Source organism: Penicillium arizonense (genome assembly GCF_001773325.1).
Source record: "Penicillium arizonense strain CBS 141311 chromosome Unknown PENARI_contig005, whole genome shotgun sequence".
Classification (NCBI taxonomy): domain Eukaryota; kingdom Fungi; phylum Ascomycota; class Eurotiomycetes; order Eurotiales; family Aspergillaceae; genus Penicillium; species Penicillium arizonense.
Window position 1 is genome coordinate 416,795 of NW_019173282.1, and position 27,044 is coordinate 443,838.

At 50.5% G+C, this 27,044-nt stretch overlaps 9 protein-coding genes across 9 annotated transcripts; 3 read left to right on the forward strand and 6 right to left on the reverse strand.

The window, feature by feature from the left end:
- Positions 1–772: 772 nt before the first annotated feature.
- PENARI_c005G01293 (putative cysteine synthase B) lies at positions 773–2,435 on the reverse strand (the record flags this gene model as incomplete). The annotated part of the gene is made up of 3 exons (XM_022629570.1): positions 773–1,300; positions 1,364–2,193; positions 2,243–2,435. The coding sequence occupies 3 exons, from the start codon at positions 2,433–2,435 to the stop codon at positions 773–775; spliced, it is 1,551 nt and encodes a 516-aa protein (XP_022490263.1).
- An 848-nt stretch (positions 2,436–3,283) lies between these two features.
- PENARI_c005G11760 (MDR family MFS transporter) lies at positions 3,284–5,250 on the forward strand (the record flags this gene model as incomplete). The annotated part of the gene is made up of 7 exons (XM_022630060.1): positions 3,284–3,412; positions 3,461–3,594; positions 3,645–4,438; positions 4,488–4,677; positions 4,724–4,789; positions 4,835–4,888; positions 4,935–5,250. The coding sequence occupies 7 exons, from the start codon at positions 3,284–3,286 to the stop codon at positions 5,248–5,250; spliced, it is 1,683 nt and encodes a 560-aa protein (XP_022490167.1).
- Positions 5,251–5,738: 488 nt separating this feature from the next.
- On the forward strand, positions 5,739–8,099 carry PENARI_c005G04096 (E3 ubiquitin-protein ligase; the record flags this gene model as incomplete). Its single annotated transcript, XM_022629693.1, has 1 exon — positions 5,739–8,099. The coding sequence occupies one exon, from the start codon at positions 5,739–5,741 to the stop codon at positions 8,097–8,099; it is 2,361 nt and encodes a 786-aa protein (XP_022490573.1).
- Positions 8,100–8,474: 375 nt separating this feature from the next.
- Positions 8,475–10,088, reverse strand: PENARI_c005G06833 (uncharacterized protein; the record flags this gene model as incomplete). The annotated part of the gene is made up of 3 exons (XM_022629820.1): positions 8,475–8,831; positions 8,894–9,365; positions 9,421–10,088. The coding sequence occupies 3 exons, from the start codon at positions 10,086–10,088 to the stop codon at positions 8,475–8,477; spliced, it is 1,497 nt and encodes a 498-aa protein (XP_022490564.1).
- A 1,216-nt stretch (positions 10,089–11,304) lies between these two features.
- Positions 11,305–12,325, reverse strand: PENARI_c005G06124 (uncharacterized protein; the record flags this gene model as incomplete). The annotated part of the gene is made up of 2 exons (XM_022629785.1): positions 11,305–12,130; positions 12,183–12,325. 2 exons carry the CDS (start codon positions 12,323–12,325, stop codon positions 11,305–11,307), a joined length of 969 nt encoding a protein of 322 aa, XP_022490258.1.
- A 316-nt stretch (positions 12,326–12,641) lies between these two features.
- Positions 12,642–14,081, reverse strand: PENARI_c005G09056 (cystathionine beta-lyase STR3; the record flags this gene model as incomplete). The annotated part of the gene is made up of 3 exons (XM_022629931.1): positions 12,642–12,695; positions 12,753–13,796; positions 13,866–14,081. The coding sequence occupies 3 exons, from the start codon at positions 14,079–14,081 to the stop codon at positions 12,642–12,644; spliced, it is 1,314 nt and encodes a 437-aa protein (XP_022490221.1).
- Positions 14,082–14,870: 789 nt separating this feature from the next.
- PENARI_c005G03258 (cation:proton antiporter) lies at positions 14,871–16,063 on the forward strand (the record flags this gene model as incomplete). Its single annotated transcript, XM_022629665.1, has 2 exons — positions 14,871–15,123; positions 15,174–16,063. The coding sequence occupies 2 exons, from the start codon at positions 14,871–14,873 to the stop codon at positions 16,061–16,063; spliced, it is 1,143 nt and encodes a 380-aa protein (XP_022490138.1).
- Positions 16,064–17,545: 1,482 nt separating this feature from the next.
- farA (CeGAL family transcription factor) lies at positions 17,546–20,959 on the reverse strand (the record flags this gene model as incomplete). Its single annotated transcript, XM_022630089.1, has 5 exons — positions 17,546–18,788; positions 18,836–19,337; positions 19,389–20,325; positions 20,554–20,578; positions 20,820–20,959. 5 exons carry the CDS (start codon positions 20,957–20,959, stop codon positions 17,546–17,548), a joined length of 2,847 nt encoding a protein of 948 aa, XP_022490311.1.
- Positions 20,960–23,811: 2,852 nt separating this feature from the next.
- Positions 23,812–27,001, reverse strand: PENARI_c005G05414 (mannose-ethanolamine phosphotransferase MCD4; the record flags this gene model as incomplete). Its single annotated transcript, XM_022629748.1, has 3 exons — positions 23,812–24,722; positions 24,785–25,020; positions 25,071–27,001. The coding sequence occupies 3 exons, from the start codon at positions 26,999–27,001 to the stop codon at positions 23,812–23,814; spliced, it is 3,078 nt and encodes a 1,025-aa protein (XP_022490227.1).
- Between the last annotated feature and the right edge of the window lie 43 nt (positions 27,002–27,044).

Consider the following 27,044-nt stretch of genomic DNA (forward strand, 5'->3'; position numbering starts at 1 on the left):
GTGCAGCATCACCGGCTGATCTAGCCAGGGGGCCCCGGACATCTCCATGTCCATCATCTTGTGATCGAGGAGAACTTGCAACCATTGAGAAGAGGAAGTCAAATTTTAATATGAAAAGGGGACGTTAGTAGCTTTGGAACGGCCATCTCAGTGGATGGTTGCGGAACCGAAAACGGGAATTGTGTTCTATCAAGGATTCAAGGGTGTTTAGACATTCCCAGGCCCCGCCGATCACCCCGGGAGATCTGCTCACAATTGAGCATATTTCCTGGAGAGACGGGGCTGTAATCATCATTTGGTTGTTGGTCCCACTATAGACTGAGGTTGAACTAGAGCACATTTGCGCAACAAGGCGGTCTTACCGCACATGAAATCCGCCGTCCCTGATTCGTAGGCAGATTCATGTCACTACGCTGATCTTTCGCATATTACTTCTTGTTTCGAATCTGCAATATTCTCTTTTCTGCTCGAATCCGAGCTATTCAGCGCATATACGAGTATGCATCCGGACTCCGGAGACCCCGGGCTCGAGCCACCAGGACTCTCTAACGTAGTGAGGGGAAAGAGGTCCAAGGAATAACTTTTAAATTGGAAGAGTCATAGGGTAGTATGCGCCAAATAATAAAACGAGTCGATGAAGCAATCGAAACATGGCAGAAGACAAAAAAAAAAAAGGAAGAATAAAAAAGAAATAAAGGGGAAGCAGTATATACACCGCATCGGGACTAGCGCGTCGCGTGGCAGATCCAACCCTACATTCCGATTGCGTTGTCTACTCAAGGGGCACCGGCGCGACGGAAATAGTAGCCCCAAGCGGCTCCTTGGCAGCGACCGGACTCTCATTCCCGATGCCGTACATCTTCAGCGCACGGTGGCCTCCACGCACGCTGTCCGCTTCGACACCCTTGGCCCGAAGCACGCTGGTAGCCACGCGTGCCGAGTCCCCATCGTAGCAGACTACGAGAATGTGATGTCTACCCAGATCTGAGACCAAGACGTCATCTGTGAAGATCTTCTCCAGCTCCACCCATTGCGCCTCCAGCACCCCCGGATCTGAAAACGGTGATGGAGTGTGAGGCCCGACGCTGGACAATGGCAGGTTCATCGAACCGGGGAGGTGCCATGCATAGAAGTCGAGGGGTTTACGCAGGTCCAGAACCCGATTTTGGGTCTTCAGTACTATCTCGCTCAGCTGGCATTGGGCGAGGGTTCGTGGTGATCCATAGAATTGCGGTAAGACCTCCAGTGCGTCCCGCTCCCAGCTCTCATCGTAACGGTGCAAATCGACCTTTGTCAGGCGCTGGAGGTTAAATTAGCTTTTGTGGAAACAATAACGCAAACACGTCATGGAGTTGGTATTTACCTCATTCCGGATTGGGTGGAATTGCTCGTCACCTAGCTTTTGGAAATACTCGCCGATGTACTGGTATGGCAGGTCGCAGCAGAGGAAGACGCAGTGGGTTTTTCCATCTGGACCTGAAAGCTCAGACAGGGTTCCCTCGGCCTTGCGCTTCTCCAGAGTCTGGAACAGCCCTTGAAGATTGAACCCAGATGATGGGCCGCAGACCAGTCCTTCTCGACAGAGGTTCAGGGACAGAGTATATGACTCCAAGGATCCAACTTCCTCAATGGTATCCACAGCCTCTTTCCAAGGAAATTCGACAGGGCGCATCAGGGCGTATGACCTGGGACCAGGTACCCGATCACCAGGTGCTGTACAGACTCCAAGTCTGTGGACAGACGGTTTAACTCCTTTGAAATAAGTACCCAGTCCGGTCATAGTACCTGACGTACCCATGCCAGCACAAAGAACATTAATCTCAGGCAGCTGCTTGAAGATCTGAGGACCAGTCCACCGGATATGAGACTGCCAGTTGTTGCTGTTCTCATATTGGTTCGGGTTGACAATCTTGTCAGACTCCATAGCCTGTCTCCGGGCGCTTTGAATGCCGCCTCTCTCGTCAATCGGCTCTGGCTGAGATGGACCACCAAACAATGTAATATCCAGGCCAAAGAACTGCATCAGCTTTAACTTTGCATCACTTGTCTTGTTGCTCAGGAACGCCCGGGTATCATTCACTCCATGCATGACACGGGCAACCATCGACATCGAAATGACTGTTGATCCGGAGCTGTACTCGATGATTCGTTCGGTCTCGCCCGGTACCACGCTGGTTTCAAGCATGTTCATTGCTTGTTGCGTGTCAGCAGATATCCCAGTGAACGTCATAGCTTTTCATACCTGGCATTGCTTTGACGTTGTTTGCTGGATGCATGGTCATCATCTTGGCATATATCCGCACCCCATCTTCATAGTAAGGGTTCAGATGAGGCGGCAGCTCTACAAGAGGTAGGGGAGGCTGTGAGTCAGGGTCGAAGTATTTCTTCAAGGAGTCAGGACCAAAATAGGTATTGCACTCATTGATGTTGGTCATGTTTGCAGAAGAAGTGGCTAAGTTGTTGCAACTTTCAACTTTTGTGATCTGAACGAACATCGAAGTAAAATGACGGGTCTCTCAGGGAAGTTATAGTGCTACAATGGCTATCATTTGCCCCTCTTCCTGTTGCGTCTTTCTTGGCGTCCGAGAGGTAGACTGAGATTAGTCGCTCCACAGCTCGTGAAAGTGCTGCCACACGACTCAGAAATGAGGGGCATAACTTTCGGAGCCAGTCAGACATGGAAGCTGCATGCGCCGGAAATTTGAGACTAGGAACAAGTAAACCGCGTGGAGCAAGCTCGTGGATGTCATTACGGCCAATTGTAGATCGGACCCTGTTTCTGCTCTCTTCACGGGAATTGGATATCAAATTGAAAACGGAATGATCAACAGAGCTGCGTCATGTTTTCCTTTGGTATTTGAGACGTCTTACTCGGCAATGTTCTAGAACCTGTGATTATTCGAATCTTTGTATGTAGAGACTGGCATTTGGCAAGGTCCTCAGAGGGAAGCAAATTCATTCTCACATGTGCTTTGCTTGGCATCAATAATGGTTAGCTGATTGAAAATATCCGATTCGATATTCACGCGAGTATAGAAAGGGGCGGGTACCTTGAGAGCGTTTGAGAAGGTTTGCCAACCCTAATTTCTGCAGATCTTCTGTCAAGGTGCTCGCTTTGTCGATCGGTCGGATTCAACCGATCCTTCGGGAATTGCGAAGCTGAGATTAGATTGATTTGGCTGAATTAGCTTAGATCCCTTGTTTCTTCTGTTTCTTCTGTTTTATTTGTCCTGCGTTCCTCGGAAAGGGAGTCTGTTCACCATCCCTTCACATTCTACTCGCAATGGCAGGGGTACTTGCAAACAACTCAGGGCAATCTACGCCCAAGGCGGATGCCGCGGTTGAGAAGAACGGAGCCAATGTTGAATTCAATGAGCAAACTAATTATGTTCCTAAGCGCACCATCATCACGGTTAGTGTGCCCAGAAGCAATATGGCCACTAAGCTAATGCCGCCCCAGATCTTCCTGGCATGTTCCACGGTCGATTTACTGGCTTTGATGGATCAGACAACTCTGGCGGCCAGTTTGTCTATTATTGGAAATGCATTGGGGGCCAGTGATCAAACTTCGTGGATATCGGGCGGTTATTTCGTGTATGCTCTCCCACGGTTGTCGATGCTTGCCCACACTGACACTCTTGCAGAACATCAACATGTTTCCAGTTATTATATGGCAAACTTTCTGACATCTGGTCTCGCAAGCTGGTTCTCTTCGTCGGTCTGGCCATCTTCTTTTTCGGGTCACTAGCAGCCTCTCTTGCTCAAACTGCCACACAATTGATCGTCTTCCGTGCTTTCACTGGAGTAGGCGGTGGCGGTCTTATGACAGTTGCACAGATGATTGTCAGCGATGTTGTTCCGCTTCGTGAACGAGGTAAATATCAAGGTATCCTAGGTGCCGTGGTTGCTATTGCCAACGGCATAGGCCCTGTCATCGGCGGTGCACTAGCCTCGATATCGGAAGACTCATGGCGATGGATCTTCCGTCTTAATCTGCCTTTAACGGCTTTGACTACCCTGGCAGTTCTATTCTTCATGCCTCTTCGCAAGGTTACTGGTGACTGGAAAGTCAAACTGAAGGCGATCGATTTCTTCGGTGCGCTTTTGGCTCTAGGGGGAACCTCAGTCCTTCTTCTTGGTTTGACTTGGGGTGGTGGTGAATACTCATGGAATTCAGCTCATGTTATTGCAACTTTGGTTGTTGGATTCGTCATCTCTGTTGCTTTTGTTGCGTGGCAGTGGAAGGGAACGTCAACGCCGCTTGTTCCAATGCATATTTTCAGGAGCAAGATTGTGAACGGCGCCTGTTTGACTATGTTTATCAATGGATGGAACTTTTTGGTTCAAGTCTACTATATTCCCACCTTCTATCAGTTGGTGTTTGGATACTCAACGGTGAAGGCTGCGGCAATGCTGCTACCCATCACACTCATGCAAAGTATGGACCTCTTTTCCTCATTCAATTCCCTTGCTAACACCGCATACAGCTGTCAGCAGTACCGGTTCTGGCCTCATTGTACATTGGGTAGGCCGCTATCGAGAATGCATCCTCTTTGGATGGGTCATCTGGGCTGCCGGGCTTGGGCTTTTCTCGACACTCGATCAGAACTCGGGACTAGGAAAGCAGATTGGATACGGTATACTCACAGGTGTTGGAGTTGGAAACACTCTGCAGCCGTATGTTGCCCCCAATCAATTATTTGCCGCAGACTGATCATTATAGTGCTCTCATTGCCGTCCAGGCTGGTGTCGAAAGGCGAGACATGGCTGTGGTCACCTCCTTCAGGAAGTAAGTATACTTGCAATGTTTGCATTTCATCGCTAACAAGAACAGCTTTGTACGCAATCTTGGTGGCACACTTGGCCTTGCTATAGCGGGAACTATCATGTAAGTCTCCTGTCCAGTCTGTCTTTTGTTTTGCTAAGAAGTATAGAAACAACATCGTCTCCTCGTCCATCTCAGTCCTCCATCTTGACGAGACTCAGTCCCGTTCCCTCCTATCCAGTCCACAGAATTATCTTTCAAAGTTATCTGCCGAAGATGCACAGCACGTGCGTGATGTCCTTACACCGGCATATCAAAAAGGCTTCCGCATTATCTTCATCGTTGGTGCATCGCTTGCAGCGCTTGCTTTCTTCTTGTCTGCTTGGCTGATGCCACAGCTTGGTCTAAAGCGGGCAGATGATGAAAAATTGAAAGAGGAGGGAAAGAAGAGAATAGAAGGAAAATTGGACGAGGAGAAGAGATAGAGCTTCTGCTACGTCTGTCAATTCGGTAAATATGCATTCCACTTTTGGTAGGAGAGGGACGACTTTTGTCGGGAAAACACCTGCGTCTTAACCGGGCCATCTTCCAGTTTTATATGGGGTCCTACAAGATTATCAAAATACATTGTACAATAAACGATACCATTTCCAGGCGAGGGACTAGCCAAATTCCTTCATACGTAAGGTCAAGCAGAGGCGGCCGGGAAGATCCCTAGAGAGAGGAACAAGATTCAAGTTTTGGCAAGCAACGTGGCTCGTCAAAAACATGAATATAATTTATTGAAAAGAAATAGAGAGTCGAGAGAAATTGACCAAAATAGCATAAACACGCAGATAAACACGTCCAGGCAGCTATGTGAGCGGAGTCTTATGTAACAATCCTTCATTCTCCAGGCATCCCAGGTTCTCCCCCAACCTCACCTGGGCAAACAAAGTCCCTCAACCATGTAGCGGCATCTGCACATACCAACATGGTGCTCTCGCTGCCCGTCCCCAGCTTCTACAGATCATCGGCCTCATCCCCACACCCCGCTGACGGCTCACCCGCTCAGTCCCGACACCGAAGTTCAGCCTCCTCCTCCTCCAGCTCCTCCTCCAGCCGAATCTGGAAACCCGCTGCTCTAAACCAGACTTCCTCTTCTCCAAATCACTCCATTACCCTCGAAGCCCTACGCAATAATCCCTTCGGCAGTTCACGGTCCCGCGGCTCCGCCCAGCTCTCGCTCAGTGAGACGGAGGAACAAAGGCGGGAGCAGGAGGAACTCAACACGGCACTTGAGACTCTGGTACGCGTCTTTCCTGATGTGAAGGTTGAAGTGTTCCGGGAGCTACTGGTGCACTTTGATGGTCAGAGTCGGGTGCAGGTGTGCGTCGAGGAGCTACTCAGGAACAAGAAGAAATGGGTTTCTGGGCGGTGGAATATCCCCGAGGGGAACAGTGAAGCCGATGCAGATGGAAATGCTCGCACAGGTCCTGGTGGCTATCCCGACGACGATATTACTCGGAATGACGCCGACCAGCGTGGTCTCGTGCCACCCGAGGAGCGGTTCCGGTCTGATGAATACAAGGCTACCGTGCGGATCGCCTTGACCAAAGAATTCAACAGTCTAAGCAGGAGTATTGTCGACGCCGTGCTGGCTGAAGCGAATTACAGCTATGCTCGGGCACGGCCGACGCTTCGGGATCTATCGCGCCGGACCTGGCGTGCAACTATCAACAGTCTCCTCCCATTTAGGAGAAAGAAAGATCGCGAGGAGCATCCTTTCATGGTCTGGCATCGTCGAGCAGATGGTGAGATGGTTCCCGGTCTGAGAGAAACAGGATGCAGTGAGCTGGATGCCGAGCTCCATGAGATGCTGCTTGCGCCGTTGATACGGCAGAAGCGCGAAGAGCAGGAGAACAAGGACTTTAGGTTTGCTTCGGAGTTGAATGAGAAAGAGGCTCACGCCGTTGATGCCCTGTACGAATGCGAGTGTTGCTTTGCCGATGTGACATTCGAGCAGATCGCGACATGTTCGGCCGATACTCACATTATTTGCTACCACTGCATCCAACGAACGGTCTACGAAGCACTCTTTGGGCAAGGCTGGGGCAAATCTGTGGACTTGGAGCGCTCTACTTTGAAGTGTCTTGCGCCGCTATCAGTTGGGTCCTGCGATGGATGTCTTCATCCCCAGGTTGTCCAACAGGCCATTCTTCTCGATACAGCCGGCGTGGAAACGTACCGCAAATTCGAGGACCGGCTTTTCTCTGAGGCGCTCTTAAAGTCTCAGTTGAAGCTCATCCGATGTCCGTTCTGCTCCTATGCCGAAATCGACCCAGTCTATCACCCTTCATCCCGTGGTGTCTGCTGGCGTATCCGCCGTGATGGCGGCATCATCCCTACGATTTTAATGGCCCTCCTTCTCCTTGATCTTGTCCCCCTCTTCTTGATACCCGTCCTCATTCTTCTCATTCTGGACCCTGCTGCCGTAACAACAGTCTTCGGCAATTCTATACGTAACCTCTGCCTCAAAATGCGCCCCAAACGATTCAACTGTGTCAACCCCTCTTGTCTGCGCATTAGCTGCATGGCTTGCCAAAAACCATGGCGAGATCCACACGTCTGTCACGAGCCTCTGCTTCTAGACTTACGCGCCACCGTCGAGGCTGCTCGCACCGCCGCCGTAAAACGCACTTGTCCCCGCTGCTGCCTCTCCTTCGTCAAATCCTCAGGTTGCAACAAGCTGACCTGCGTCTGTGGTTATTCCATGTGCTACCTCTGCCGCAAAGCATTAGGCCCACCTCTCCGGCAGTCCATACCCGGACGTGAAAACGCCCAGCATCCACGTGGTCTCGGCGCCTACGACGGACCCGGCGATAACCCCAACCCCTTTGACGACGAGCAAGGCGGCAACATCTCAGATGATGACGAGTTCGAAGAACCTGAAGGCTACCAGCACTTTTGCGAACACTTCCGGATTAACCCCGGGTCCCGCTGTACCGAATGCACCAAATGTAATCTCTACCAAGCCGAAGACGAAGAAGCCGTCGCCCGCCGCGCAGGCGAGAAAGCCGAGCGGGAATGGCGGATTCGTCAGGGAGTTAGCACGGACAATGCCACGGCTTCCGCTGTTGGATTCCGTAATATCAACCAGGATCTTTCGGCTGGAGCAGATGGTCACGCTAACCGTCGTGCCTCGACTTCGATGTGGGACATGCAGTTTGGGATGTCCAGGAAGCCTTGGGATTACTGGCTTATTGATGTGTGGTGTCATGGTCGGTGGAAACTTGAGGGTCAGGCTTTTGTGGATTGGGTCGTGGAACGCATCGTCGTGATCGACGAAGTATGAGACTTTTCTTCTCCCTTGTTTTAAGAATTTTTGAGATTGCTTTCTCATTTTGGATTTAAATTTGCGACTTTGGCGCTGTTGCTTTTTCACATCCCCCTCAGAAGAGTTTGGCGTCGGTTGTGTTTCGTTTGGGGGTTTGGATGACTTGATGATTGATGACATTCTCTTCGGTTTTGGCTACGCGGATCTTCTCTGCTCATACGATGTAGCGCAGACCTTACTTTCTTTAATACATGATCTTGAGACAAAGCTCTCAGTTGAGTAGAAAGAGTAAATGTAAGTTAAATGTCAAGTCCAGAACAAGACACGAAGAGGAAGATAAAGACACCAAAACAACGTCCACCCAAGTGCAAGTACGAAGAAACATACTTAATATCAATATCCCGGATCCTCACTACACAAGTGCTTAGGACTCTCAAACCCATCCATATTAGCAGCACTAATAAAGTCCTTCGTCTTCTGAGCATCACCACTGCAAATAGGACCACACCAAACAGGACGGCTATCATGGCCATACGGCTGCAAGATGTATTCCTTGTCCTGGTATTCGAAGTCGACAGCAGCGCCAACATCACACACCGGAACAGTGAATATACCCTCCCAAGACGCACCCTGTGAACCGGGGCTAGCCCAGGCGCTGGAGATGGCATCTGATGCACGGCTAGCGGCTGTGTTGGCGTTGTAGTTGTACCCGGCGACGTTGTAGGCGTCTAGAGAGGAGTTGATGATATCCTATAGTCATATTAGCAACCCCTAAAGTACAGTACGAGGGTAAATCTGCATGTATAACTCACTTCTACTTTAACACCCTCATACTCATTCTGACCCAATTGGTCTACACCAGGTGGCGAAGCAACCCAACCCCACTGATGCGATGTAGTCGAAACAACATCATTCTCCTGCCAATAATACAGATACCAAGCCTTGCCATCACGGCACACAGTTGCTTCCTGGGGACCAGAGCCTATCCCTTGGTTATCACCACAGGCACCACCGCCCATTATGAAGATCTTCTGTGTGCGGTATAGCTGATTGATGGAAGTACCGACTAGCATATTCGTCATGGCGTCTGTGACGGCGTTCTTGTCTACGCCTGGGTAGGCGAGAAAGGCTCCGCCAGACAGGTAGCTGCGGATGTCGGCGCCGCTGTAGGATTGGCCGCTCATTAGTTGGTTGTTGGCTGTCGTGAAGGATTTCAAAGAGTCGACGACTATGCTGCCGAGGATACCGCCTAGGTCGGCGGATTTTTGGAATGTATCGTCCGTGCTGGGGTGGGTTAGTATACGGTGGCTTGGACTTGATAATAGAGTGATAGACATACTGATCAGGCATGACATTGTTCGTGGCACCGACAGCACCATTGGTGAGGGCATTGCCAGCACCGGCAATGGCACCAGCGGCAGCACCGCCCAACCCAGCAAACGAGGCACCAACACCGACAATGGTAGTCACCAGAGTCAACACCTGCTTAAGGGCACCCACACTTTTGTCATCCTTATCCTTATAGAAGGTCGTAGCCCAAGAATCCTTTGACAACGCCGCTCCTAACGCAGTAGTAGTAAACGCCTCTCCGATACCAGTAAAGTAAGTATGAAGACGATTCACAGACTCCAAGACGTAGTATGTAGAACGGATATCGTCGCCCCGGTCATTTAGTACCCGATTATCACAGAGCTGCAGATCACAATCCGAGTCCGAGCCGTCGTCGCGGCATGACCAGTCCGGGTTGCCCATTGCCCATTGACCAAAGGCGCCGGCGAACCCAGCTGAACTGTTGGACATCAGACCGCCATTGTTGTCCCACCAGGTGTTGAGCCAGTCGCCCGTTTTGTACGTATCCCAATCGGAGGTTTGTTGGTTATAGTATTTGGAGACAGCACCACAGCGTCTGTAGATGCCGCTCGGGTGGTGGATGGGCTGGTGGTTTGAGGGTGCTGCTTGGACGGCTGGGAGGAGGGCAACAGCCGTCAAGGCTAGAGAGGGAAGCATCTTTCGTGCTTTGATGATAGATAGCCAGGATGAAGTACAAAGTGGAATAGAAGAGCCCACCTCTTATAGAGATTGCTATCCCAGTCCTGAAGCAAATGAATTTCATGATCTCCCGTCACATCCGGATATAGTCCAACATTGATACAACTGAAGGAATCCTTCAGTCAGCCCTAGTGAAGTCTCTCCCTGCAGATGACCCACTGGAAAGTCCAGGGCGAGGGACATCGGAACAAGCACCGCCATCGGGCCGCTGTTGCAAGTCAACCATTGGAGCCTGTGTCTTGACAGGCTGTAAGCACATATGCCACATCGGGGTGATCGCCAGGGACTCGGCGCCGTTTGAGTATAGTGGCGGATCTGGTCGTGGGGGCCGTCATGACATTGGAGACTGACGATCTTGAGACAGCCCCCACATTACCTTTTTGGGAAATTGGTAAACGTAGTTGTTGAGTTTTGTTCAGGGGGAGTTGGAGTAGAAGCAGGGATGCTGCATTGTTTCATGTTTGCTGTGGGGATGAAACCTTGGAGGATATTGCGAGGTTTATAAGGTAGACATATAATCGAAATATCGGAAACTAGATACGAGCCTGAGATGATATCACAGTGCGTTGGCATACGTGGATTTCGAGGCTTGAGCATCTGGCAAACTATATAGCCCAAACATTCATACTTCCGGTATTGATCAGCCTGCAGGGCACTACTGGCTAGCCTCGCATATCGAGAATGCCATTGGCACCGTGCCGAGCTGCTTGTTGCATTAGTACGTGTCCGCTTTTACAGCTATGAAGTATCCTAGCAGAAAACAGCGGAAAAGCCATGATCCAAGAGAAAATGCATAGTATTAACGGCAAAGACATTCTAACCAGTCTAAAGCCCGAGTTTAACTGTATCTAACTGTATCTAATATGTATCACACAGTCTAGTAAAAAAGAACAATAACACAAGGGAGAAAATGTACCCGAAAATCAATCAAGACCACGGCCAAATGATAAAACAGTGCTCGTCTCAGGCATAAACAAGGCCAAATGTGCAAATCCAAGAAAAACTCCCAAGCATAGTCCCCTAATAGATGATGAATGCAAGTCTGAGTGGAGAGAGAAGACGAAACGTGGCATCAGAGATGAACCACAACAAACGCAGATCTAGAGAAATGAAAAATAAAAAGATCATCAAGTCATAAGTCCGATCCGACAGCAGCACCAAAGCATCCATTCAATCAAGCCCGATTCTCAACGCGCTTCATCAAATAATCCCTCAATCTGACATTGGCCACACCACCAATACCATAAGCAGGGACAATCTTGCCCATACGGGCAAAGCAGGCGGGTACATAATCCCGACGAATGCGTGCCACACGATCCGTCCAGGGTAGACCACCAGCAGGCTGACGGTTAAACAAATCCAAGCCGAGGAGATGCATGGGCGTACTCGCGAACTGCATGAGAGCCGGACAAGAGAACTGCGCGAGGGTAGATTTCATGCCTGGCGTTGAGGCGACGAAATCCGGTATTGAGGGTGCGATGAGGGCTGGAATGTTGAATGATGCGAAGATTGTGATGCTGTCGCGGAGGCAGAAAAGGGTGTAGGAAGATTTGGGGATTGTTAACGTCGAGCCGGGGGCTGCGTGCGGATGGCATGTTGATGGAGGTGCTGGGGCCTGTGCTGGAGCTGGGGCGCGTAGAGTGGAGGGTGGTTGTTGAGGTTGGCCTGTTGCAGTGGTTGTTGGTTGGGATGGGGAAGGAGAGGCGCCGAAGATTTTGGCGAAGCGCGCGTCTTTGTAGACGCAGATTGCCATGTTGACTGTTGTCGTTGCGATGAATTTGAGGGGGCCCGGTGTTACGGTGTCGTAGGACTGGTTGCGCATCGTGGAGGTGAGTGTATCGATTGCATTTGCCGTGAGGTAGGTCGAGCTGTACAGGGTATAGATGAGGAGGAATGGAGTGCTGAGAAAGAATCCGCTTGGTCGGGAGACCATGGACTTGAGGCAGTTTGTTATTGTTTGCTGGATAGGGAAGCCCTTTGATGCTTTCTCGATTATTGCACTGTCCAGCAGGTTAGCGTCTTGAAAAGCTTCTCTGTAACTTCTGAGCTTACCGGTCAATGATCGTGATCAACGGACAGGTCAGCGCGCCTGCAGTTGCTGCGCTGGCGACATCGACACCGAGTCGCTTGCCCAGGTCTTTCGTGTTCCATGCTGCTGTAGAGCGCGCAATTGGGCTTTGTTTTACTGTCGACATATTGAATGGATCTGCGGTTGCATCCCGAGTCATACTCTTATGGGGATTATAATCGGGTGCAAGTGTATGGGTGAGAGTGCATCACAATGCGTAGGTACTGTACAAACAAACCCTGGGGAAGAACAAATTAGGGAAAAAGAATTACAAATGCAAGATGAGGACTATCGCGACCCCAGCTTCGGACGAGAATGACCCGGGCGCGACCCGGCGCCGGGTCTCCGATGCCGGCCCGAGATCTACTCTCCGGATAAATGCAAGTCCAGAAATGTTCATTATAGCTAACATGTTTTAAATCCCCAACGCCGGATATTCACCTCTAGCGAGCTTCGATTCCTTCCATAGTAACATTGACAGCACCGGCTTGCACCAACTGTGAAAATAATTAGTTTCCAAAACACCAAAATGGGGGAATGTACGGGAATCATACCGCTCGGCTCAAGTCGTCAATCAAGTCGTCCACATCCTCAATTCCTACACAGAGACGAATCAAGTCCTCTGGCATGGCGCGTTCCGCCCGCGTCTTCGCGTCAATGCTGGCATGGCTCATACGGCAGGGCATACTGATCAAACTGTTGACACAGCCAAAGCTGACACTGATGGCCCAAAGCTTGGCGCTCTCGACAATGCGCTCACTGATAACGGTGTCACCGGTCTCGAACGAGAGCACAGCACCGGCGCCCCGCGCCATGGAATTGTGAAGTTCGTACTGCGGGTGCGACCGCAGACCGGGGTAGCGGACCTTGAAGCCGTTCGACTCAAGGAACTCGGCAATGCGCTGAGCGTTGCTCTGTTGCTGGTCCATGCGGACCTTAAGGGTCTTCACACCACGCAGCAACAGCCAAGAGTCGAAAGGCGACAGACCGCATCCCGAGGCGTTGATAGGGAAGTAAAGACGTTCGCCGAGAGCCAGGTCGTTGACGGCAATGACACCGGCCATCAGGTCGTGGTGACCCGACAGGTACTTGGTGCCACTCTCGTAAACGACATCGGCACCGAAGTCCAGAGGGTTGAGCAGGAGCGGAGACATCATAGTGTTATCCACTGAGACAATGCAGTTGGGATTGGCTTCGTGGGCAGCGGTGGCAATGCGGCCAATGTCAACGATCTTGATAAGGGGGTTGGTAGGGGTCTCGAGCAGCACCATAGTGGTCTTCTCGCTCAGTACTGCCTGGACCTTCTCAGGCTGTGTGGTGTCGACGTGGTGCACGATGATGCCGCCGTTGGTCGAGAGGTACTTGAGGAGTCGGTTGGTACCGCCGTAGAGGTCATCACCGGTGACGACCTCGTCACCAGGACGGAGGAGTCGGGTGATCACATCCAAAGCAGCCATACCGGATGAGACTACGAGGGCACGCTGTGCCGACATGATCTTGGCCAAGTGTCGCTCGAGGTGTGTGCGGGTCGGGTTGCCAGACCGTGTGTAGTCATACTCTCCACCACCACCGCCGGAGGTTTGCTTGAAAGTAGCACTCTATAAGTTAATCATGGTCAGCATTAAGATATCATTGAAATTGCCATTGGGTTGTTGTGGAATGTGTACCTGGTAGATCGGCACGCTGCTGGCATTGTATTGGTCACTGCCCTCGGTGAAGACCAATTCGGTGGCAATGTTGTAGCGGCGACCAGGGTGAGGGCTGGACGGGGCTGGTGAAGGTGGCAGGTCATTTCCCGCGAGATCAACAGGAGGGAAAGTCTTCTTTCCAGTGCTGGTCGACCCCGACGCAGCATTGGGAACTCCGGATCTTGAGGCCGACATCGCTGCAGAGCGGGGCAGAAAGAGGGAGCGAATAGAGGGTGATATTGAGGGTATGCTAATGCACAGTAATACTTGAAATGCAAGTCGAAGAGTGGAAGTTAATAGATCAATGGGAGAATCAAAATAAAGAAGAGAAGAAAAAGAAGTCACACATAATTCACGTCTTTCTCCCCCGGACTGGACTGACTCTTTCGGCCGCGCTGTGATTGGTCGAGAGGCCAGGATTGCGATTTCGTCATTCACTAGTCCCGATTTGGGCGGTCTGGGGTGAGTCAGGCATTCTCGACGCCTAAGTTATTTACCGAGATAGATAGATATATAGCTTTATATTGGTAGATGTATGTCATATAGATAGGTAGGTGTATATTACATATTGATATGCAAGTTAGATAGATATCAAGTGCATTTAGTTGAGGGATCCGATCTATAGGTTACATCCCACGCCCTAAACTTGGTAAACAAGCTTTTTATGTCTTTATACTAGTCCTTTCGTGTGTTCACTCTACCATGAACAAGCTACCAGGTCTATATTGAGAGACTTAGTAGGGCAATCCCTTCATAATAACCGCTGTGGTCAAGTCATCGACTTGGCAACCCGGAGGAGACTAAGTTACCGCTCTGGAATTCCATCTTATTCTCATCATTCCACCTTATTTATCCTAATCCCAAAAGGCTTAAAGAAATCCACACCCCTTTACATAACCTATGGAGTCTGCTACTTTTCCAAGACATACACTTTTACTTTTGCCATGATAACCGGAACACGTTCATCTCACCGCTAAGAACAAAATGACGTCGGAATCGGAAGCAGCATTTGCCTACCACGAGCCATCCATCGAAACAGTTTTGAATTACACCGGGCTACTATTGATCCTCAATATAGCCAATACCTGCCTCGACAAACTCCTGTACTGTGGGCTCATCGGCCAGCTCTTCATTGGCATCATTTGGGGTACACCAGGAGCACAATGGCTTGACCAAGAGACAGAACGCGTCATTCAGCAAATTGGCTATCTAGGGTTGATATTACTAATTTATGAAGGTACATATACACCAATTTGCTTATAACAACATACAATCTAACATACACAGGTGGTCTATCAACCTCGATCGAGTCCCTCAAGGCAAACATTCTTCTTTCAACAGCCGTTGCCCTCACTGGAATTGGTGTACCAATGGTGTTATCCTTCATTCTCAAAGAGCTTGTATCCGCAACATCGCTCCAAGCATTCGCTGCTGGCGCAGCGCTAAGCGCAACAAGTCTTGGAACTACCTTTACCATCCTTTCAACCACTCAACTAACGACTACACGCCTTGGAACGGTCACCACAAGTGCTGCAATGATCGATGATGTCGTTAGCTTAGTTATGGTCCAGATTATCTCCAACCTTGGCGGAAGCGCGGCGTCGTTCAGCGCTGTGACTGTCATCCGGCCCGTTTTTGTTTCCCTCGGGTTTGCTGTTGGTCTCTTACTACTGTGTGCTTTCTGTCTCCGACCTGTATTAAAGAAAGTGGTTGACCACAAGAGCAAGCTCCCTGATTATGTGGGAACTGCACAATTTGCATTCCTCGCGCACATATGTGTTCTCGTGGGCATTGTGGCCGGCGCGACATATGCTGGTACCTCGAGTCTTTTTGCTGCTTACCTTGCCGGAGTGATTGTCTCCTGGTTTGATGGATTGGTGACTCAATCGAAGCCTTCGGTGGTTGCTTCACAGCCTGAAACGTTTCATTTAGCTACTGCTTCACCCCTCGAGCAGACTTGCAGTCATCAAGATGCTACACGCGATGCCGTAAATCAGCTGTCTCAAACTACAGAGCCATCTGGTACACAAGCTACACAAGAAAATGACCCATCGCATGACGGTACACCGACAGGTGAATTTATCTACAACAAGTATTACAAAGAACCAACCAATCGTATCCTCTTACCTCTGTTCTTCGTGAGCCCCCTGTCCCCTTCAACTGGGAGAAATAACTAATCCACATAGGCGTCAATTGGATTCGCAATCCCCATAACCAAAATGTTTCAAGGCCAAATCGTATGGCGAGGAATAATCTACGCTATCCTAATGGCAATTGGGAAAATGATCACAGCTCTATGGCTCGTGCGCTTCTCCACGAATCCTTTGACAAGTCTGGTATCGATCCTCAAGAGACCATTTGCATACGCCCAATCCTGCTGTTCCAAACCCCAAGCTACGAGCAAGCCTTCAGAGCGAGAGAAGAACAGCTCAAAGAAGACAGAGGGTCGAAATAGGACTGAGACCGGTGGAATCTCGAGTCCAGACGATTCCAATCAAGCCGAGCCCCGAACGACGAATGAACCATCTGCAACCAATCCCAATCCCAATCTCAAGTCCAGGTCTCACATGTCTCTTCCACCTAAACCCAAATCTCTATATCCACCATTCATCCTCGGATTGGCAATGGTCGCCAGAGGCGAAGTGGGTTATCTCATCGCCTCCATTGCGGAAAGCCAAGGGATATTCTCCTCTGGATCGTCGTCTGAAGGCTCATCCGATATCTACCTGGTAGTCATATGGGCAATTTCACTCTGCACACTAATCGGCCCCATACTGGTCGGAACACTGGTCAGACGGGTAAAGAAACTACAGCAATCCAGGAAAGACTCAGGCTCAGGCCCTGATCCATTGGGTATATGGGGTATCTAGCTATCCGTGTACATATTTTAGTTAATCATTTTATATACGGAATACGTAGACATAAAAATTAGGGCCGTACATCCCAGTTAATTGCACCCTATATATGCGCAGGTTCATTACCATATACACATTCCCAGAAAGGAAACTATCAATATGTTAGAGGGGAGCTCAATTACAGATCTTATGCAAACAACCCCCGCTTCCCCTAGAGGTCTGACCTTATCTTAAGAGAAAAGCAATTGAAATTGAAAATGTATATACTCCTACTCCTCCCAACTCCCTCTGGATTCCAGTCCGTGAAGTTTTACCTAATGAGCAAACAAACAAAAATGTAGAAAAAGAACATAACCAAAAGAGATGAAAGGATAAGAGAACAAGTGACAAGAAAGAAGAAGAAGAAGGGGGAAAAAAATGAGAACAGCAACCAGCCTCCAAGGATATCCAAAGAAGATCAACCCCAGACATAGAACACAAAACACGACCCGGCCAATCAACCAATCCCACATCCAAAACGCCCAGCCAGAACCACCTCGTAATCCGTTTTGTTAAATCAGACGCAGATAGCAGGAAGGAAAGGTGCAAGAGATAGAGATAGAGTTAGAGATAGGGATAGGGATGATGGTATATACTAACATAGCATACCATAGCATACCATAGCATAGCAATTAGATTAGAGTGCGCAAAGTGGATTGGAAGTACATTATTCCAATCCGATAGTGAAGCCAAAACCCAAGCCGACATCCCAAGAAGGAAACCAAAAGTAAACGTCATGGATAATTCTCGAGCGTGGGGACATGATTACGCAGCCAAATCTCCAAAGCCACCGTTAATACCAAAGAACTGGAACCAGTCCTCGACATTCAGCGTGGTAGGCGCAGTAGGTCCACTGCGCGAACTGCTACTCCAGTTATCATCCTGACTGGCATTGTCCATGGCCGCACCGCTCATCGTTCCATCAAGGCCTTGCATCGGGGGCCATGTCTGCTGGCCTTCCATGCTGAACATTTGTTGCTGTGGGCCCGTGGGCTGCATGCCGACGGCGCCGGGGATGCCCTGCATCACCTGTGGGCTATCCTGGGAGACGGACATGCTGCGGCCGCCTGGAACGGGTTGGGGCTGGTTGTTCATCATTGGGCCTGGACGCTGGGACATGTTCGGGGGGAGGGTGGATGGGATTTGTAGGGATGGGTCGACAGAGCCAGGTGGCGGCGGGGAGGCCAGCTCTGGGAAGAAAGCTGTGCCGTCTGGGAAGAGTTGGTCAGGTTGGAAGTTCTCCCATAGGGAGGGGGAGAGGTTGGGCGAGGTGCGCGTTACTAGGAAGAAGTCGGGGGGTGTGGCAGGGAGGGAGAATTGGCCGTTGAAGGGAGTTGTTGGTCGGGTGTTGGCTCGGGAGTTGCCTGTGCCTGTCATTGGATCGTGGGGACCGCGGTGTGTGTTGGGTGATTGGTGGCCCAAAGTGGGTTGATTCAGCTCTCGGGATGGTGTGACGGCGGGTGTCTGGGGACGAGAGCGCTCGTACGAGACAGGAGGTGTAGGACCACCGTTTGGCAGTCCGAGGTCCATGTCGTCGAACTTGCGCTTCGGCGGGTCTGGCTTCTTCGAAGGGGCCGCGTTTTCGTGCCGGTTTCGCTGGTGTTTCCGGCCTGCAGCTTTCTGGAGTCGCTCCTCTAGAATCTTATTTCCGAGAATAGACTCAAAGAGCGTGTTGACCATCTTCGCCACCAGCCAAACCTTTGATACATCCTTTAGCGCCAGCATGCACGCATTGATTCTTTCCTGGCAGGTCGTCACAATTGAAGGAACTGACGAGCGCATTTGATATACGTGCATGATCAAGGCTGAAAACAGACTGTAAACGATGAATGCGGGGGCAAATCGAATCTCTCCGTGAGCGTGTAGGTTCTCGACAATTGAAGTGATCATGCCTGCCGCCTGGAATGCAATGGTTCGTGACGGGTAGGCCATTTCTTCAACCCTGTAACTATTCGGGGCAGACGAGGCAGGCGGCATGTGAGCCCTGTGAAGAAGGCACAGCGTGGTACTAAGATGGTTAGTTTCAGTTGAATGATCGGAGGGAAAATCACATACTAGTAGTTTGAATGCAAAAGTGCAGCCCAGAAATGATGTTTAGACCGTTGCCAGCACACTTCCTTGGGGCAGTTCTGCAGCCAATCGGCCAAGGCCATATCTGAGTGGGTGAGGTCCATTGCATTCATGCGCCGTGACTTCGAAGCCACAGAGTACTGCTGCGAGAGAACCAAGCCCATGATCTCGCACAGCTTGACATATTGAAGGAAAAAGTGAACATGGACGGGGTCTGGAGGAATATCGGCGGGAGCATCGAGCTCATCTTCAATGAAATCGTCTTCTGTCACCATTTCAACATCCGAGTCGTCTGTATTGATTCCGATTGGACGTCCCAATGCGACAGCCACAGAACGATCACGGGTGAAAAGAGTCCACCAAATCCTCTTCCAGAGTCTCTTGTCTGGTTTGCTGAGCTGTGACATTTCCACACTGCGGTGCATTCCAGAGCCCTGTGCTACTACCATCGCGACCCGAGTCCAATAGAAGACGTTCTTGGTGACATCTATAACTCATTAGAGACCGAAAGAAAGGCATATACTGGTCAACCACTCACCTTCAGGTCCTTCCCAGTACCAGCCCAATAGCACTAGTGCCTGCACGATGGTGACACGATCATCCTCATAGTTGGCATCATACAGCGCCTTAGCACGCTTGTAAAAAGTCATGGCAGCGGGGGTGGTCGACCCATTGGCATCCATCAGCTGCTGGTTGGTGCAGACTCTCGATCCTGCCAGCAGAATTGCCTGCAAGAGTAGCAACGAAGGCGGATTCTTAGGGTCCCGGTATTGACGCATGAAGCGACTCTTGTTGATAATGGGCACCACGGGTGCCACCCACTTGAAGTAAGCGTCGACCAACTCATCGCACAGCGGTTTGGGAGGGAGCAAGAAAGCACCTCGCTGGTGTAGAATGTCGATTTCCAAATTGTCCAAGTCCGTCAAGCGGGCACGGGATCCTCTGATATTCGGTGGGAGCGGGTAGTGCACGACATCCGTTGTTCCATGTCGATCTTGAACCAGCAGGGACAGATTTGACGACTCGCCCAGGTACGCCACCCGGCCAGCATCTTTAATCGGAGCACGGGCAAACTTGGGCTTCATAAATTGAGCATAGGCGTTATTGGCCGATGCTTGTTGGGCTGCCTCAGCCTCGGAAAGAGAGGTAACGGGCATGCCTTCGGCAGCCATGCGGTTTTTCCTGTATCCAAAAGCATCCTTCTCGTCCGAGTCGGAGCTCCGCTCCGCTTCCCGGGGTGCTGAGACAGATCCAGACACAGACACAGAGCGCGCCGGCTCCTCGGTGGGTCGAAACTGAGCAACGGCGGCATCGACGAGCGAGGAGGCAGTATGTGGGGGGCTGTCACCATACCGCGATTCATCCTTGCTCTTGGCTTGGCTCTTCTTTCGTTTCGGCGAGGGAATCTTGCATTCGATCGAGAAGGCGACACAATTGGTGCAGGGCACCCCGAGACTAGCAGCATCACATCGGACCTATAGGCGGTGAATGGGGTTAGCGACGACGAAGTACGATGCGACCGAGAGAAAACACACCTTTCGAGCATGACAAGTCTAAATTCCCAAAGAAACACTGTCAGCCATCTCGTCCAGTTCGAAGCTATAGTGGGGGAGTATATGCAGTTCACCGATAAGCAACCGAGCCGAGGTGCGAGAGAACCTCGGCACCCCAGTCGCGTCGCCCCTCGAGAATCCAGAACGTACCTCGCACGCGCGTGATGCACGTTGCCTAGATTAGATAAAACAAATCAGCAAGCGCCTTTAAATGCTTAACTCTGCATAGTCTTTCTCCCAAAGCAACGGGGGTGCGAGGTCCTGGAAAACCCAGTCTCTCTCTGGGTTGCGCCCGCACCCCCGCGACTCCCAGCATCAACCAATATAGCATCTAGAGATTGCACATATCGCAGAAAGCTGTATCGCCATCTCCAGCATCTCCAGTATCTTCCATCATCACATCTTCCAAGACTTACCTTCTAAAACTCAGCGGTTGGCCTTGCGGACCATTGCGCACGGTGATGCCCGACGTCCCCGTCGAGCCCGCGTTACTCGGAGCCGGGCTGGGGTGCGAGTTGTCCGAATGTTGATCGGTGTGAAATTCGGTGGTACTCATAGCGCCGTCTCCATGCAGCATCTCAGATGGAGAGTCGTCGCAGGTAAAGGAGGGAGGTCGGAGGTCGGAGGTCGGAGGGCGGAGGGCGGAGGAAAGGAGCTGGCAATATAAGACTCAATAGGCCTGGAGGTAACAAGGTAGGCACCGAGAATAAGGAGGACGCCACGCGATCAAAAGAAAATGTACCGGAACACAGAGGGGGAAGAAGAGAGAGAGGGAATATCTGGGGGAGGGCTGTGGCAATAATCGTCACGGTGGAGATCTCCCCCTGGTCAGCAATTTGGTACAACTTATAGGCTGTTGTTTCAACGGGTTTACGTCTCCATTATTGTCTATGTTCCGCTCTTTGGTCTGCATTTGGTCTGCTACAAAATAGGCTAAATATTGAGTTGGAAATATCATAGACATCACTCCAATATATGCACCTACTGTAGGTACACTACTTGTATATGTACATGTAGCCCTAGACATCCCCATAGCTTCCAGGTCCCAGGTACTGTAGTCACCCACACTGAATTTTGCAGGGCGGCAGGGTCATGATCTACAGAGGGGAGACGGTGGAGCGGAAAAGAGACGACGATTTCCTCTGGGGCTTGCCTATCTTGGGACGTGTGATGCCGCTTTTTGACCGTGTATTTCTCAGTCTGAGTGTCACGTGGTACTGTACATGCCCTAATGGCGTTGGTTCTTCACCAAAGCACTTAGACATTCTATTTAATAAGTCTCAATCATGATGCAAGAGAAGAAGAAGTCTCTTCTCCTACATATGGAGGGAGATAGAGAGTATCAGGGTTTGGGTGCAGAGAGTAATGTTGATTGAGAGAGGACTTAGAACATAACAATAACCAAATTTGAACACTGAACATAGATCTAGTTTCTCTTATACACCGACGGGGCCACAGCTAGATCAAAAGGCAACTCAACCATATCCGTCCGTCAATCAACTCAGAGGGGCCTAGAGTACTCGGGTACTGGTCTAGTCTAAATCCTAAAGCCTTATTAGGCGACTAGTAATCCTTTTTGGGAGCCGCAAGCGTTTCACGTTAGCTGATAGTAGGAGTGTGGTCGAAAGCTGTTTAGATATTCTTCGTGATAATACCTCTTTCTAATATGTCGTTCGCAGTGCCGTTTCAATACGGAAAAGTAGCTTCAGCTCAAAGAATATCCTCAAATTCACCATGAGCTATATGCCATAATTGCAGCTTCCTTATCTCGTTTTCCCTTTCGAGTCCAGCCTCGGCCTCGGTATTTTGCCAGAAATGCTGCTCATTCTGCTTCCCTGATTGAATATTTCAAGGAATAGGACTAGGGTCAAAGATGGAATAGGTGTGCGAATGATTTATTCTACTAAATCTGAATTGAGCGATGACTACGGAGCTATATATAGAACTTAGTGCATCGTTCAAGGTTGTATAGATGTCGACCTCAACCGTAGATAATCCAAACCCTCGGACTTCACCCTACAGGAATTTATACGAGCTGTCTTCTCCTGACTATACGGATCTATCTAAAGAAGGGAAAATAAAAGAGAGTCTAGAAATAGAGCTAAGCTATAACAAAAATGCCAGCCCAAGAGAAATCTTATGTAATCAACCCGTAAAAAAGCAGCACGAGCCAAAGCCAAAAACGGCAAGGGATAGGGGTACCGACAAGTAATTTGGTTTCCAACGGTGAGCGTAGGCCCACCTGCACACCGTTCCTTGACTTCAGCCTCCTAAGGATTGTCCCGTACGTTGCGGTTTTCCTGCCAACATTTCATCTGTGGGATATGACGTTACCAGATAGAATAGCCACGGCCAGTGGAAGCCTACAGCCACGCAGCATGCGGAGGCAACGGTTTGAGTCGGGGATTCTCATGAACTGCACTGCACTTTGCACGGTGCCCTTGCATTCGGAAGTATATGTTTGCTTTTGAGATATTGGGTGGCATGATTGAGTTTGCGTTGTGTCACCTCTATAGCTACTATATATCTCTATCTACGAAGTATGGCCGTGAGACTTACTCTCTACATTATATTCATGTACATCTACATGACTGAGAGGCTAGTTACATAGAAACTGTTTCAGACAAATAGATGCACTTAGAAGATAATGTAGATCGTGCTTCTGTAACTGATACCTCAAACCCTCAGACCCTCAATCCAACCAAGCCCATCTACAGCATCACATCCACCAGAGGCGATATTGCGGGGGCGGCAGATGGGGGACGAAAACGCAAGGAAAAACGCGGGGAACATCTAATCCAATCCCATCCAACCTGTTCATCTCATTCCGATCCCCAGATCCTTAGAAAAGCCCTGGTGTTCTCGCTACAGTACATCTCGTAGCAATCTTGTGATACCTCGGCACAAAGAGAGAGCTCCACCCAATCACAGCACATGCTCCACATAGGAGATGATCCTCCTGCAAGCCTCTTGATGTTTTGGGTATAAAGCCAGTTGTTTCGGTCAGGCACCATGTTCCTGGGCCCGTTCGCCGGGTCGAGATCCTTGTTTATTGGGTGTGCCTGTTATATTGTGTGTGTAGGCTAGGCTGGTTAGGGGGTGATCGGAGGGGAATGGAAGTCCGATCTCCTTGTCTCCCATGCAGAAATTGTGGGTTCGGGAATGAGTTGCAAGGTATACAGTACTCTACCATTGGATATAACTTTAGGCTTGCTAGGGCAAGTTTTGATCGGATCTATATCATACTGTAGCGTGTGCGTGTGCGTGTTCGTGTTCGATACGATATGGACGAGATGGATATATTGCCATGTGATACATGTAAAATACATTGAAAAGTCGCAATTAAATCTGTAGTGTTCCTGCGGGTTTTCGGGAGCAGGGTGGTCCTCGGCTACATCCACAAGTGGGCTATGAGAACCCGTTCTTCTTGCCCTTGGCCTTGCCCTTTGACTTGGACTTGCCCTGCTTAGCCCCGTTTCCGTTAGGCTGGGTCTTCTTGGGCTCCGGATCTTTGCGGACTGCCTCGTGGCCACACTCAGCCGCTTCATCCATGACCTGGACCACGGCCGATCCAACAGCTCCTATTGTAGGACTTACGTCCACGCCGCTGACAAATTGCTCGCTAAGGAATTCCAGACCTGCCACGAAGGTGCAAAGGGCGCTGGCAATGCAGAAGTGGCTGATTGTCATGCCGATGTCAAGCCAGGAGCCCTCGTCTCGGACCATGAAGAAGAAATTGAGAGTCATGATGTCTGAGATGGCCATGACGACCATGAAGAGGGCGCTAGGTGGGACTTCCAGTCGGCGGTTCAGGATGCCCAGGTTGGCACTGATGATAGCGAAGGGAATGAGAATTTGGAGGATCAGGAGAGCGCCTTGGCTAAAGGGGTTGAAGACGGGGACAAGACGGCGGACGCTGTCGAGGGAGAAGGTCGAGATTGAAGCAACGTTTCCGGTGCTGAAGAAGGCTGCCTGCAAGAGGAAGAAGAAGAACAGTGCCACACGGACATCGGAGAGCGTAAGAGCACGGTAATGGAAGGTTTCGCCGTCAACGGTGGCAGTGCCAGTCGAAGGCTTTGTGACAGACCCATTGCCGGCTTGTTGCGCCGTAGTATTGGCCTTTGTATGAACGTAGATTGCGTGTTCCAGACGAACCCATGTTACAATGGTCATGCAGAACACAAAATAGAACAGACCCTCCCATGAGATGGTGAGAATGATAAAGGTTGGTGAGAAGGTCAAGAAAATGACCATAAGACGGTGAAGATAGTGACTGTTTGGATACAGCCGGTGGAAGAATGGGAGGGAGAGAGAGGCCACTGAAACTAGTTAGCATTGCTCAAAGATGACATTCCCAGGGTCTTCGACAAATTGAACTTACCTAGTACAATCCATCCAACGACAATGTTTCCAAACGGCACGCCTTGGCGAGCCTGCAAAGAAAACACAGTTGATCTGGTCACAATCAGGGCAAGAAGAACCATGCCAATTTGAACTCCCATGATAACGCGCGACCCGACACGGCCAATGGCATTGCCATCACGGTGTCCAATGATATTGTCCTCGAATAACAGATATAAGATGCCAGTTAGGAACATGATCAGTCCACCATAAGTACTGTAGAAGTGTTAATAAGTGGCAACCAATTGAAGAAACAGGGAGCTTACATTGTGTCAATATTTTCCATCTTGATGACTGGGAGAAGAGTAAATGTACTCATTAATCCGCAACCAAGTGCCCAAGTCACAGAGAGGAGCGCATGGCTTCGGATGAAACCAAATCCATGCACCACAGGCCAAAATGCACCCAGAGCGAAGCAAACGGTGAAGATCTCCCGGTGGAAATAGGATTGAACTAAGGCCTCCATCACTCCAAGGAATGCCAGCAGCTGGAGACCAAACTTGAGGTATCCGGTGAAAGAGCGCACGTGGCCCAATACGATCTCACGACCGGCAATCAAAGCCTTCCGGCGCGCGAAGACCTCTTCCCAGAAGTATACTGGGAAGAATCCGTAGAAATAGTAGCGCCAGGAGGAGTCCTGGTAGAGGAAGACGGAGAACAGAGTAACCAAAATGGATGAGAAGAATGAAATGCTCGCTGTCGTCCGGTGAGAGTCTGACGTTCCATGCAAAACATGCAGATCAATCACTGTGGTCAGGGCATAGGCAATCCAGCCCAAGTATCCAACAGAAACGATAGTCCGCAAAAAAACCCAGTCGTAGGTCTGCAAGTAACGCAGGCCCTCGAGGGCAGTCCGAAGAAGCTCAGAGGATACCAAAATGGCCTCCTCGTGGTCACCACTGGCAATGAGTGCCTCAATTCTTGCCAGTCGGCCTTCGATTGAGTTCTCGTGGTATCCGGACAGAGGTTCATAAGGCACATACCGGATCACTGCGTATCTCTTTTGCTCCTCTTTCACGCGATACATTTCCAAAACTCCTTGCGCGTTGGCCAACGCGGCCAGCGCCTTCTCTTTGGGACTGGCATCGAGATAATCAAGCGGCAATTGGCCAACCGAGTTGACGGGGAAATCAAGACCAACCAGGTAAGCCATGAGCGCGGCAACATCGGCCTGTGCTACATCGTGGCGCCGGACCTGGTCGAATCCCCAATCGGCCGAAAAGCCATCTTCATGGCCCGGGGCAAGTCCGTCAATGGAAAATTGTGGTTTCGCAACACCAGAGCCCCAGACAACCAAGGGTGTACGTGTGTTATCCGGGTGACCGTCACCGTGACTGCCAGTGTCACTCATGCCATGGTCCGCAGTGAACACGAATGCCGTCTTATCATCGCCGTAGAAATCCTCCACGAGTTTTGTGACGGACTGGACTCCCTGGTCCACGATTTTTATATTGTGCAGATATTCCTTCGAATAAGGTCGGAAAGAGTGACCCGTGGTATCCAAGCCCAGCAGATGAAGGAAGAAGACCAACTTGTCGTCCCGCAGCTTCCGATCCAATTCGGGGTCCGTCTTCGCCGACTCGAAGAGCCCATGCACTTTATCAAAGACCCAGGTGTCCAAGTGCGTAGCATCGACAGTGAAATCCTCCGCTTCCTCACTGTACATCTCCGCATCAACCCTACCAGGTACCGCGCCCTCCTTGAACATGGGCAGAATATCAGGACTACCCCAGCTCCACGTGTGTCGGCTCTGGTTGAACACGCTGTCGAAGTTGACCGGGTTCAGCTTCCACCCGGTTGTCACCGAGGACACATCCTCGTAGAGTCCGGCGATAAGCGCAACATGGCCAGGTCGTGATTCGGTGGGGACACGGGTGTGCGAGACACCAAAGGTGCCTTCGGAGAGAACTTTCGAGCGGATGAACGGAGACAGGCGAATCACATCGTCGGTTTCTTGATCGGCTTCGGGAGATGGATCGGGGAAAGCTTGGAAGGCCTTGTCGGCTCGTAGGCCGTCGGCGACAAACAAGACGAGACGTTTTGCTGGTGCGACGGCTTCGGAGGGTCGCTCGACACCATATGATCGCATGCCACTCACAATCGGGCTGACGAAGTAAATGTCGAAGATTGAGTATGTATATATCAGGTGGAAGACCACCGCGAGGGCCAGGAACCCGACGCGGCCGAGACGCGCCATGATGTATCTCCTCTCAGGTCCAGCTCAGGGGGCTAAAGAGTGG